General features: G+C 34.9%; 1 protein-coding gene across 1 annotated transcript; it reads right to left on the reverse strand.

Moving 5' to 3' along the window:
• Positions 1-1,298: 1,298 nt before the first annotated feature.
• vps45 (vacuolar protein sorting 45 homolog) lies at positions 1,299-14,176 on the reverse strand. Its single transcript, XM_073822489.1, has 15 exons — positions 13,869-14,176; positions 13,437-13,571; positions 13,292-13,352; positions 13,078-13,157; positions 12,141-12,209; positions 11,099-11,236; positions 10,879-10,989; positions 10,397-10,531; positions 10,059-10,172; positions 6,418-6,585; positions 5,257-5,415; positions 5,030-5,137; positions 4,821-4,942; positions 4,481-4,612; positions 1,299-2,427 (listed from the first exon to the last, which is right to left on the reverse strand). The coding sequence occupies exons 1-15, from the start codon at positions 13,959-13,961 to the stop codon at positions 2,346-2,348; spliced, it is 1,707 nt and encodes a 568-aa protein (XP_073678590.1). The 5' UTR covers positions 13,962-14,176; the 3' UTR covers positions 1,299-2,345.
• Positions 14,177-14,533: the final 357 nt, after the last annotated feature.

The following is a 14,533-nucleotide window of genomic DNA, read 5'->3' on the forward strand; positions in this document are numbered from 1 at the left end:
GTCAAAATTAAGTTCTTAGCAATGCATATTACTAATCAAAAATTACATTTTGTTAGGTTTACAGTAGGAATTTTACAAAAAATCTTCATGGAACATGATCTTTACTTAATTTCCTAATGATTTTTGACATAAAAGAAAAATCAATAATTTTGACCCACACAATGTATTTTTGGCTATTGCTACAAATATACCCCAGCGACTTAAGACTGGTTTTGTGGTCCAGGGTCACATATATATATGTTTCCCCATATTGTGTGAAACATTCCACTAGGGGCATGTTGTCACAAAATAACATGTTTTTTTTTTCCCTAGGTAGTCAAAGCATCTATAAAGAAATTAACTACTGTACCTTGAGAAATATTCACTGAAATAAAAGTGTTCTTTACTAAACACTTATGCAAGAGCTTTTGTTTCAGTAAACCTAAAAAGAAATGTGCACCAGTTGTGGCAAAAATGACAACAAATGACAGCACAGAACTAAATGTTACAAATAAAAATAATTACAAACAATAAAACTTATGTAACTCAAGCACAGGGGTATTTCCTAGGATATTCCCTTCTCTGAGAAAACCACACACATTAAGAACAAACAAAACTACATCATTATAATTACACTGCTCTAAGCTTCTTTCTTCGTCTACATAAATTGAGCACATTATTCTTATACAAAGCAAGAAATGTTTCCCTTGGGTGGACAAAGCGTTCTACATTTGCTTAGGATAGCTTAAGAAACGTCTTTTAACCAAATCTGTAAATAACAAATGGATCTGTTTTAACACTGCATTTATGTGTATTTCGGTATCACACATCAAGCGTAATAATATCTGGCTAGAAATCTACAGGGCCCTTTACTGACTCATCATGAGCAACTGTTAACATTTTTTTATCCATAGACAGCAAATAGTGTGCTTGATGCAGTAAAGCCATTAAGCGGTTCAGGTCTGCTGGTACTCTGGCTGATGGTGGGGATTAATGGATGTGATTTGGGAGGGAGGAAGGGGAGTTGCAGTGGAGCAACCTGAACATGTCAGTAGGGGGGTGGGGGTTAAGCTCTGGAGGTTAAAGTAATGACCTAAAGGTCAGGGTTAAACTCTGTCTAAAGTCTACTTGATACAATTTCATCAGTAATAATCTGTGAGGTGTTACAGACTGTGAACTGAGACTTGATAACAAAAATCATTAAAATGTGTTGGTCTGATGTTATTGAATAAACAGCATTTTCCCTTTCATTTACTGAAGAGCATGATAAAATATTTACAATTATTATGCTGCCTGATTTTTCAAGTTATGTACAAAAGCAGTGAAAACAAAAGAGTTTTATACAAGGCTTTAATGTTAGCTGAAATAGACTCTTCAAAGGTGATATATCTTAATTTGTCTAACAAGAATTGTCATGAATAATTATAAATAAAAGCCATATTAGTTCTTACAAGACTTTGATAGATATTGCTATTACAGTAATTGCACTATTGAATTAATAAGCTCTAGCTAACTAATAAGCAGACAACAATTTATCCATGTCTGCATATTTGCAGCATGTCATTTAATTTAGCTGGATAGGGATGTGAAACATTAGACAAACAAAGAATATGGTGGAGGAATGTTTTAGAATTGTTTAGAACACGCACACACACGCACACACAAAACAGCCAGTAAAATAAATTTTGTTGTTGTTGCTGTTGTTGTTTATAGGATATATTTATATACATTTTCTTTTTTTTTAATGAAGCATACAGTAGTCATCTGTCCAAAAACGACGAAATGCAGCAACACCAAGCTAAAATAAATAAAAATGCTGTCATTGTGAACACTGTCGGGACATCTGAAACATTATTTACACATAATCATAAAAGTTATGCACATTTACAGTGTTTCACACATCATTATCAACACTTATCCTTACATATTTTTTGATAACACTTTACAATACTTTTGAAGTCATTAATATTAGTAGTCTCATGAACTAATAAAGTATTTATTAATCTAGGTTATTGTTTTCTTAACATGTCCACACATATTGCTATATTTTGAACAATTCAAGTTATATAAATTAACACTACTTCTATTATGAACAAACCTAATTTAAAAAATAAACAATGATATATTTATGATTAACATTAACCTAGATTAATAAATGCTGTTGAAATTGTTATTCATTGTTCATTAATGTTAACAAACTGAATCTTATTGTGCAGTGTTACCATTTTTCTTACCTAAAACTATCAGAAACGTTTTAAAGGAATGTCAGGAGAGAGAAAAAGAAGAAAAATGTGCTCAGCTCAGGGTTCAGAGGACAGACAGTGCTGGGAGTGTAAGCGCACATTAATATGAGTGATGATAACAGCTCAGCGTCGGCTCTGCTGACGGCCTCTGCCTTGTGTTCTGTCACCACCTGAACCTACTGCAAGCATCACTTCCTCCAGAAAGCTGGAATAGAGAAAAGGAACATGTTTGGGTTATAATGCATGAGTACAGGCAGGACTGTATTTAACTGTGGGTAACAGAATACATCAAACATCACAAATAGTTACATGTTACCCTTAAAGGAGAAGTTACAAATAAAGAAGCAAAATGCTCATCCACATACATTTATGTGGAAATAAATATTTTGTTTCAGGAAATTTATAGCGTCAAGTTGGTTAACTAGTATCTAAAGACTATAGCATACAATAGCCACAGCTCTGGTTAAATTAGATGGAAATGAGTTTATATCACACACATCAGCATATGTGGATATACAAAAAAAATACTAATTAAGAAATAAGAAAAATCAGCTACATTAATATATACTACCATTCTAAAGTTTGGAGATATTAGGATTTTTTTAAAGGTTTTGAAAAACGTCTTTAGCTCTGCAAAGCTGCATTTAATTAAAAATACAGCAAAACAGTAATATTTTGTGAAATATTAAAACAATTAAAAACAGCTGCTTTCTATTTTAGAAAGCAGCAGCCATTACTCCGATCTTCAGTGTCACATGATCCTTCAGAAATCATTCTAATATTTTGATTTGGTATTCAGGAAGCATTTCTTAATATTAACAATGTTGACAACAGTTGTTGTGCTGCTCAATATTTTTGTGGAATTTTTTTTTTTTTCAGGATTAAACAACGAATGTTCAAAACAACAAAAACAGCATTAATGTGAAATATAATTTTTTTGTAACATTATACATGTCTTTACTGTCACTGTTGATCTATTTAATGTATCCTCGCTAAACAAAAGAATTTTTTTTCTTTCAAAACACAACAAACATCTTGCTGACCCTAAATTTTGAGTAGTGATGTATATATGAAATATTTAATAATATTTACACTGCCGTTCAAAAGTTTGGGGTCAGTAAGATTTTTAATGTTTTTGAAAGAAGTCTCTTATGCTCATCAAAGTTTTATTTATTTGACCAAAAATACAAAGTAATATTATTGCAATTTAAAACAAGTTTTCTATTTTAATACATTTTAAAATATAATTGATTTTTGATGCAAAGCTGAATTTTCATCAGACATTACTCCAGTCTTCAGTGTCACATCCTTTAGATTTCAAATTGTTCTAATATGCTGATTTATTATCAATGTTGGAAACAGTTGTGCTGCTTCATGTTTTTTTGGAACCTGTAATACTTTTTTCAGTTAAAAAGAACAGCATTTATTCAAAATAGAAATCTTTTCTAACAATTTAAGCCTTTACTATCAGTGTTTGACACATCCTTGTTGAACAAAAGTAATAATTTCTTTCAAACACAGAAAGAAAAAAAAGTACTGATTGCAAACTTTAATCAGTGGTGCATACTATATTATACTATACTATACTTATACTATATTTATATTTTAAATAAATGCTGTTCTTTCATCAAAGAATCCTGAAAAAAAATATCACAGGTTCCAAAAAAACAAATGTTTTCAAAATTATTAATAAATCAGCATATTAGAATGATTTCTGAAGGATCATGAGACACTGAAGACTGGAGTAATCATGCTAACAATTCAGCTTTGCATCACAGGAATAAATTATATTTTAAAGTATATTAAAATAGAAAACCACTATTTTAAATTGCAATAATATTTCACAATACTAAATTTTTGTCTGTATTTTTAATCAAATAAACGCAGCCGTGATGAGCAAAAAAGACTTCTTTAAAAACATTTAAAATACTGAACCTAAATTTCGGAACGGCAGTGTAATAATTAATCAAATATCTAAGTGAAATTAAATTTTCTAAGTGAGAGCACAAATAAACAAGAATCCATATATTCTACAATTTCAGTGAAACCTCCCCCAGAATGAGAATGAATGATTAAGTTAAGTTCTATGAGCACCACAGTTGTATGTTCTTTACATAATGCCATTCTAGGGCTGATGTCACTCTGTAACCGGGATCCTTCTTGAATAAGGCATAAAGGCTTGTATGCCAGAGGGCAAATGGATAGAGGTGAGATGGTGAAAAGAGACGACCACGTTGAGAGCATTTACAGACACTGACCTCTTAGTGTTGTGAATGGCTGTGCCTCCGAGTACGATGCGTACCCCTGGCATTGTGCGGTTCAGGTTGTAAACAGTCAATGCCTCCTCATAAGTGGCCCCCCCAATTATGAAGACAATAATGTCTTGAGGTCTGAAGGGTGAAGGAGTACATTTATATAACAGCAGTCCATTTTTTTTCAGTCCAAGCAAAAGTTTCTGTATTGTACAGACTATTTTAACTGGTAGAAATTATACACTTATCAACATCAAAACGCTCACATAAAATGTCTATAAGTGTAGCCATATATCATTAATGCATGAGTGTGCATGCCAGTCTATTTATGTATCCATGTCTCCACCTGTCTCTCAGAGAACTTGGCCCGAGGTAGGGGAACTGGCTGTCCTTCAAACGACCCTTGATCAGCTGATCCAGCGTGTCATGTAGTAGCGGCTGATGCTGTGTATACACATTCTCAACTCCCTATTCAAACACATTAATACGTTTTGAGTATGTGACTACAGCAATATGATATGTAAGGAAAACACATTGGTTAAACAGATGAGCTACCTTAAGTCCTTTGAAAAACTGTTTTGTAATGGACACTGCATCTGTTGGAGTGATGAGGTCACTTCCTCTGACTCGTTTGCCACCGTATTCCACCACGGCTTGTACCATCTGCAGGACAGATGGAGAAAAAGTTGAGCTCACTTTTGCTTTTTAGTAATAAAATGTCTGCTTCAGATTGATCTGCATCTGTCATTGTGCAACAGGAGATCAGCTCTGATGGCTCTCACCTTGCGGTGTCTCTCTGACACCCCTTTGCGGTTGAGATCCTCCATAAGGCTGGGCAGAATACTGCTGCTGTGTTTCTCATAGCGAAGCGCGTACAGCATCACCAGCCGCACAGCATCAGTTTCAGAAAGCCGAGGGTTCTGCAATAGTCGCCTCACGCTCTGCAGAAAGAGAAATGATTACATCTTTAGCAACATTGCAAGATCTCATCTTTAAATATTGTAAGCGATTACAAGGAACTTTGCAGATGGGCATTCACTACTGTTCAAAAGCTTGGAATTGGTAAGATCTTAGATATATTTTTTAGAAAGTAAAAACAGTAATATTATGAAATGCTATTACAATTTAAATTAACTTTTTTTCTATTTTAATATATTTTAAATTGTTATTTAAATGTAATTTAAAAGGTTGGTTCACCCAAACGTCAATTACTCACCCTCATGTCGTTCCAAACCTTCGTTCACCTTCGGAAGACAAATTAAGATATTTTTGATGAAATCTGACAGCTTTCTGACCCTGCATAGACAGCAACGCAACTGACACGTTCAAGGCCAAGAAAGGTAGTAAGGACATTGTTAAAATTGTCCATGGGACATCAGTGGTTCCACTGTAATTTTATAAAGCTTTTTGTGTGCAAAGAAAACAAAAATAATAACTATTCAACAACAACAACTTCTGCATGCATGGTACTCTCATAAACGCACATCAAAAACTGACACAGAAGAGAAGAAATTGTTGAATTAAGTTATTATTTTTGTTTTTGTTTTCTTCCTGTAGCTTCATAAAATTATGATTGAACCACTGATGTCACACGGACTATTTTAACAATGTCCTTACTACCTTTCTGGGTCTTGAACGTGGTACTGTAGTTGCGTTGCTGTCTATGGAGGGACAGAAAGCTTTCAGTTTTCATTAAAAATATCTTAATTTGTGTTCCGAAGACGGGTTACGGGTTTGGGATGACATGAGGGTGAATAATTAATGACAGAATTTTAATTTTTGGGTAAACGATTCCTTTCAAATTTAATTATTGCAAAGCTGAATTTTTACCAGTCAATACATTGTTAGTCTTCAGTGTCACATGATCTTGTAGAAATCATTCTAATATTATGATTTGGTGCTCAAGAAACATTTCTTATTATTATCAATGTCTGAACTCTGACCTGTTGTGCATTGGAGTGGTCATTCTGGCAGGCCAACTCCTGCTCCACCTCTGACACCTCCATCAGCTGTCTTTCACTGACCAGGCGAGACAGCTCCCCTACCACGGTTACGTGTTTTGAGACCGTGCCTGACATTTTCTTAAACTGTGGGTAATTATCCACAAATGCCTACAAAGGGGCCAGAAAATGGTCATTAAAAACAAAGCAGTGTAATGCAATAACAAAAGTTCTGGATCAGGGGTCTTCATGATTTACTCCTCATATACAGTGCCTCATTTTAAAAAATGGTTTTAATTTATTAATTTATTGGAAATAAAAAAGTTTAAATGATTCCATTGCATAAGTATTCATACCCTTATCTGGGACACTTGAAATTTAGCTCAGGAGCATTCATATTGCCTGTAGATGTTACTATACTTCGAGTGAAGTTAACCTGTGGCAAATTCATTTGAATGGTTATGATTTGGAAATGGTTACGATTTAAAAATTATTTGATTATTAGACACACGTCTAATAACAGCTGAACATGCATATCAGAGCAAAAACCAAGCCCTGAGGTCAAAAACTCCCCACAGAGCTCAGAAACAGGATTGCAGCAAGCCACACATCCAGCATTAAAATTCAGAAAAACTTCTGCTGCATTGAAGGTTCACAGAAGCATGTAGTCTCCGTTACCCTTAAAGGGATAGTTCACCCAAAAATGAAAATTTGATGTTTATCTGCTTACCCCCAATGCATCCAAGATGTAGGTTACTTTGTTTCCTCAGAAAAACACAAACGAAGATTTTTAACGAAAACCGGTGCAGTCTGCCAGCCAAATCATGGCAGTGGATGGGCACCAAACCTTTAAAAGTAAACAAAAACATGCACAGACAAATCCAAATTACACCCTGCGGCTCGTGATGATACACTGATGTCCTAAGACACGAAACGATCGTTTTTTGTGAGAAACTGAACAGTATTTATATCATTTTTTACCTTTGATACACAGCCACGTCCATCTGTAATGTGCACGAGTTTGGCATCAGTCACGTCACATGTGCACGCGCTCTGTCGTAGAATACGCAAACGCCGGAAGCGATCTGTCGCATGAATACAACACTCATTGTTTACACAGAGCACAGAGATTGTGGGTATAGCGGCTATTCAAAATGGTAAATACTTGCGCGTATCCTGATTGTTTAAACCGATTTAAAGCTAAAAGATTACGTTAGTTTGCGCAAACTCATGCGGGAGTTCTCACTGATTTCCCCTTACGGCTTTTGCGTATTCTACGCCAGAACGCGTGCTCATGTGACGTGACTGATGCAAAGCTCGTGCTCAGGACAGATGGACGTGGCTGTGTATCAAAGGTAAAAAATGATATAAATACTGTTCAGTTTCTCACAAAAATCGATCGTTTCGTGTCTTAAGACATCAATGTATCATCACGAGCCACAGGGTGTGATTTGGATTTGTCTGTGCATGTTTTTGTTTACTTTTAAAGGTTTGGTGCCCATCCACGTCTATGATACGGCTGGCAGACTGCACCGGTTTTCGTTAAAAATCTTCGTTTGTGTTTTTCTGAGGAAACAAAGTAACCTACATCTTGGATGCATTGGGGGTAAGCAGATAAACATCAAATTTTCATTTTTGGGTGAACTATCCCTTTAATGGAAGACATTTGAAACAACCAGGACTCTTTCTAGAGCTGGCCTCCTGGTCAAACTGAGCAATTGATGGAGAAGGTCCTTGGTTAGAGTGGTGACCAAGAACCTGATGGTCACTCTAGTTGAGCTCCATGATCATATGCGAGATAGTAGAAACCTACAGAAGGACAAACATCACTCCAACAATTCACCGATCTGTGCTTTATGGCGGTGTGGCAAGACTCAATCCTCAAGACACATAAAAACATTCAGAATTTGCAAAAAAGCATCTAAAGGACCCTTAAACTGTGAGAAACAGGATTCTCTGTTCTGATAAACCTCAATTCCAAAGATCATGTTTGAAGAAAACTGGGAACTGCTCATCACCTTAAGAGTACCATCTCAACAGTAAAGTGTGCTGGTAGCAGCCTCATGCTGTTTCAGCAGCAGGGACTGTAGGACTCGTCAGAGTAGAAGAAAAACTCAATGCACCAAAATATTGCAATTTAGCCTTAATGAAAACCCAGTCCAGAGCATTCAGAACCTTCCAATATGACAATATCCCTAAGCACACAGCGAAAGTAGCTTATAAACAACTCTGTAAATGTCCTTGAGTGGCTCAGCCATAGCCTGGGCTTGAATTCATTCAAATATTTCTGGAAAAACCGGAAAATGTGCATCTGCTCCATCCAATCTGACAGAGCTTGGGAGGTGAAGAGGTGAGAAGAATGGTAGTTAATTGCCAAATGCTGATGAGCAAAGCTTTTCGCATCATACCTAAAAAGACTTGAGTCTGTAAAGCAGGGTTTCTGCAGATATGAACAAGTGAAATTTAAGACTTTTTAAGACCTTTTTAATACCACCTTATATGAAATTTAAGACCTAAACCTGTAATGGAAATAGATATTATATTACATGCATATGTGATACTTAATGTGTTTAATGTAAAAAGTAAACAAAATTTCATGGCTGTCATAAATTAAATTTATTACTACGATATACAGTGAACTTTCCATATCAGCAGATACTATTCCACACAAAATATCCCCATAAAAGTACCACTAGAAATATCTGATGTAAAAAAAAATAAAAAATTCAGAAGCGATTTTTTTTTTTACTTTTGAAATGTATGCGTACCTTTGAAATTTATTTTATGAATTGATCAATACATTCTAAATGGCTGTTAGCAGTGAGATTACATAATTTACACTGCAAAATTAAAAGTGAGATTAATGTTTTAAATACATTTATTGATTTATAAATATATATATTAGAAATGTTATATAAATACTGCGATTCTGTCTGAAGACGCAGTAACTTCCACAGAGGGAAAAAAAAAAAAATCTACAGTTGTTAGCAACTGGCCTTAGCCAAGCCCTATATTCAGTTTTTCCAAGCCCAGTATCGCTAAACTTGCACTTCCTCATAGCTAAAAAATTAAATCCATTTGACTTCTGCGGTACAATCCGAGAGAGACTCGCGCCAATAACAGAAAGCTGATTGGCTATTGCATGCTGGTCTCATTTGTAGTTTAAATTCAGCAAATTATATTTGGAATAGTGAAATAAAGAACTACAACACCACGGAAACAACAGAAAGAGAATTTAGATGAGCATTAGAGGTAGCGTTACATGGACATCGGAAAAATAAGACCTGTGTAAAATTATTTAAGACCTAGAACAGCGAATTTAAGACTTTTTAAGGCCTAAAATTTTGATTTTTAAATTTTAGACTTTTTTAGACTTTTTAAGACCCGGCGGAAACCCTGTAAAGGTGCTTCAGCTAAGTATTGAGTTTAGGGTATGAAAACTTATGCAATGTAATTTTTTTTGAGCTTTTTTATTTTCAATAAATTTATTTTTAAGTTGTGACAATTCTGTTTTTGCTTTGTCATTAAGGTGTATGGAGTGTAGATTGACGTGGAGAAAAAAGTAATTTAAAGCACTTTACCAAAGCACTGTAAGATGCGTTACAATAAACAATATTAACTGGTTTCAGCAGTGGTCCACTCACCTTCATGTCAGTTATGGACTCTAATTTCTGTTTATCCTTGGGTTTTTTCTTCTGGAAATCCTCCATCAGGTTCTTGATGTTTGTTCCAATCTCACCAAAATTTAGATACAAGTTCTTATTAACAGAAAGAAACAGAACAGAATCATATGGAGTGTCTGTGTTCATTTGTTATGTGTTCAAACGTTAAGAAGATCTCAGTGTATTTATATATGAACTTAAATTTACTTAAATAAGGGCATTTCTTTGAATATAAAATCTAATCAGTACATGATTTCAGGATGTATTACTTTTTAATAGACTCTATCTAGCAATATTATTTTAAGCGATAAGCTACTCACATTTGCATAAAACTCATCATTTTCTGCAGACAAGACCACCTCCCGTAGGTCCTTACTGATTCCAGGCACTCTCGACAGGTCTATGCGGTTATTACTGAGGCCCAGTAGCTCATGAACCATGGCCTGATACGTCCACTAGAGGAAGCAAACGCATACACATGTAGAATTTGCTGCAATATCAGCACACTAAATCATTATGTAACATTTATTATGCTGCAGTAAGACAACGGTTTTCAGCAAAAGCAAGCAGGACACACTGGCTTCTGTTAATCCCACAGTGAAGAAAAAGAATAAAAAGCATGCTGTTAATGTCTAACATTAATGTTTAACACTAAAACATACTGTTTTAGCAGTGTTCTAATATAATCCAGAATAAAACCATGGCCTCTATCTCCCTCTGGTGGTCAGGCTTAAGATTTTGCATGCAGATCATGTTCTGTAATAGGAGATTCGGGTGTAACATAAGAGACATTGTTTCTTGCCTGATTAAGAAGGGGAGTAATGGCATCATCACTTCTGTCTAAAATCAGGAGAAGAGGAGGTACTTCTGTTTTTCTGAAGTCAAACAGTTCATACTCCTTAGTAATGATTTGCTGTGGAAAACAGAGACCATACGTTGATGCATGTTTATCTGTAGATTAAATTGAATTTCTAACACTGCATATTACAGATCTGTAATATAATTACAAAATACAGTCTTACTTTGACGCTCTCTGCCAGCCTTTTGGACATGTCAGAAGAGAGCTGATAGCGAATCATGGGGCATTTTTTCAGGGACAGTAACACTGATGTCAAACCCTGAGTGACGCGAGGCAGTAAACTGGGCTCCCAGCTGCGACCCTATAAACATGCAGAGAAAAATTTACAGTGAGCATAAAACAGGAAAAAATAGTGTCACAGCCATAAAGTAATGAAAAGTTCTCTTTTCTGTATCATATCATAATCATTAATAGAGAAGTTCACTTCCAGAATAAAAATTTCCTGATAATTTACTCACCCCATTATGTCTTTCTTTCTTTAGTCGAAAAGAACTGCAAATTGCAGTTTTAATGCAGCTTCAAAAGACTTAAAACGATCCCAGCCGAGGAATAAGGGTTTTATCTAGCAAAAATAATAGGTAATTTAATAAAAATACTAATTTATATACTTTTTAACCATGTTGAAACTGCTATTTGGACCTTTAACCTGTTGGTTCCTATTAAAGTCCATTATATACAGAAAATTCCTGGTGCAAAAAAAACAAACAAAAAAAATGTTTTTTTTTTCTTTTCAACTGAACAAAGACATGAACATCTTGGATGACATGGGGGTGAGTAAATTATCAGGAAATTTTCATTCTGGAAGTAAACTTCTCCTTTAATAAATAACAACAAAATACATTTTTAAGCAACTATGTAAAGTTGTGTGTGGTTTTGTGTATTTTTGCTACTTTGAAACCCCTAGGTATGTGAGAAAATTTTATTATATAAGATAGCTGTACACATGCATTTTTTGCTGCCATAAAGCAATCAAAAAGCAATTTTTTTTACAGAATTTTGCACCCACTCACCAAGCTCTGAGAACAGAAGTTTAGGGAGCATGGGAAAGAGACCTTATTAGAAGTCAGTGTGCCACCAAAACAACTTAAAACTGATATTTCAAGATAAAAAAAAAATCATACAGAAATAATTAAATGTCATACCACACAAAGTTACCTATAAAAAGAGGCTCGTCAAATCGAACAAAAGCCTACTTTTTCTCTTACCCTGGATACTCCTTGAAGGTTTAGGGAGAAGACATGAGGGTTCACAGCAATGAAATCTCCATAGAACTCCTAGAATAACACAAAATCAAACTGGTTAATGAGAAACAAGATTTTTATAAAGTTTGACAACATTATGTGAACAGCTGAGTTTTTAATTCCTTCCTTTTTTATCGAAGAATGAATAGAAGGATAGATAGACACAGACATATTTAATTATATTAACAGAATATTTAATTATTCTAAGTAAATACACTGCCATTCAAAAGTTTGGGATCAGAAAGATTTTTATTGTTTTTTTAAGTCTTTTCTGCTAATCAAGGCTGTTTATTTAATTAAAAATACAGAAAAACAGTAATATTTCGAACTATTAATACAATTTTAAAAAGTGGTTTTCTGTTTAAATATATATATTTTTAAAAGTATTCCTCTGACGCAAAGCTGAATTTCCAGCATCATTACTCCAGTCTTCAGTGTCACATGATCCTTCAGAAATCATTTTAATATACTGATTTATTATCAACATTGAAAACTTGGAAACTTCAACATTGTGCTGCTGAATATTTTAAAAGAACAGCATTTATTTAAAACAGAAATCTTTTATAACAATATACACTACTGTTCAATAATTGGGGTCAGTAAATTATTTCTTTCTTTTTTTGAAAGAAATTAATACTTTTATTCAGCAAAGATGTGTTAAATTGCTTAAAAGTGATAGTAAAGACTTATATTGTTAGAAAAATTACAGAAATAAAATAGAAAACTTATTTTCAATTGCTAAATTTCATAATATTACTTTTTCTATATTTTTAATCAAATAAGTGAAACTTTGATGAGCATTAAAGAGACTTCTAGAAAAAACATTTTTATAAAAAAACAAATCTTACTGATCCCAACTTTTTAATATTTATATATTAACTATGAAGACGACTTCACCCACCTGCACTTCTGCGACTACTTCCTGTTCATCTGCCTCAGCCAATGCCTTTATTTCACTCTTACTGATCACATTACTGAAATCTGCACAGAATTAAGTCCTAAAGTCAGTTAAATGTGCATTTTCTGACCACCCTTATGAACACATATTCTGCAAAGCCATGTAAATGAGAGATAAACGAATGCAGTGTGTCTACTGATATATTACTGGCACTCACAGATGAAGTATACACTATACTTGGGCCGACGAAGCTCTTGAATCAGGTGCTCTACGTTCTCCTGAAACCAGAGACAATCAAGTATAAATAACTAATTTCAATGATCTTGAATTTCAACAATTATATAAAACTGAGAGCAGCTTACCTTGGTTGGCCGGAGAAAGCAGATTGCCTTAAGGTGCTTCATGTTGTCTCGGTTCTGTGAGTCAATACGCTCAAAAAGGTAGACTTCTTTCTGCAGGATCTCAGACTGTGTGTAGACCACGCTTACAATACCAGTCTATTAACAAACAAAGCAAAAGAGAACAAGAAAGCAATGTGTTGATCACTGTTGGTCACTGGTGGCAGATCTCTTAACACCTCTAGGTAGACTGCTGACTAAACGTTTGGAAGCAGACACACTTTAAAAACAAAAGTAGAGTTCACTTCAGTTACATTTGGACACAAGGCATGTAACAGACCAGCAAAATGCATACACTGCACAGAGTAACGTTACTAGACTATCAGTGGCTTATGCACAGCTGCGTTTTCATAACGTTAAAAGTATATAACTATCCTCTAGTTTAAATAAACTCACCGTCTCCTTGTCCATCAGCAGCACCTTCATCCCGGGTCCGCTGCTCTCTATCATTTTGGAAATGTACTGCTTGACAGCCAGAGTCACGTTCATTTTGTCGGTGTATTTATGCTATTATTGTCACTGAGAATGGGTCAACTAATCAGATCGTTTCAAGGTTGTTTAACGAACGGTTAAAAGCTATTTTCATCAGTAAACTCCCGCATACAAAACACTGTTGACAATGGGAAACAACTCACTGCGCGTCCTACTACTTCCGGTGTGCGTAAGCATTCGATCCGCGTCTGATCTGGGAACAGTTGTAGTTAAACCGTCTGCTTGTCTAGCACATAGGTTTAGCAGGTTCATTGAACTAGTTCAACTGATCTTGTAACAGCTCGTAGAGCATAAAATATCCCATAATTCAAGGCTGCTATGTAAAACAGAGTACATAAAACGCCATATTGGTGAGGGCGAGGGAGGGTTTGAGCGTTTCATTACCAAACTAAAACTATTTCATTACCAGTTCAATGCTGGTCAATTTTTTATAAGTTTAATCGGATATCCCTAAGACACTCTCTTAACGTATCTCTTAACGTCCGCCGCCATTTTGAATCGAAAACGAGGCTGTGAGGGATAGCACTCCAACCAACAGCGTCCACCATGGCGTATTGTTGTGTGCCTGG

Source organism: Garra rufa, chromosome 17 (assembly GCF_049309525.1).
Source record: "Garra rufa chromosome 17, GarRuf1.0, whole genome shotgun sequence".
Taxonomy (NCBI): domain Eukaryota; kingdom Metazoa; phylum Chordata; class Actinopteri; order Cypriniformes; family Cyprinidae; genus Garra; species Garra rufa.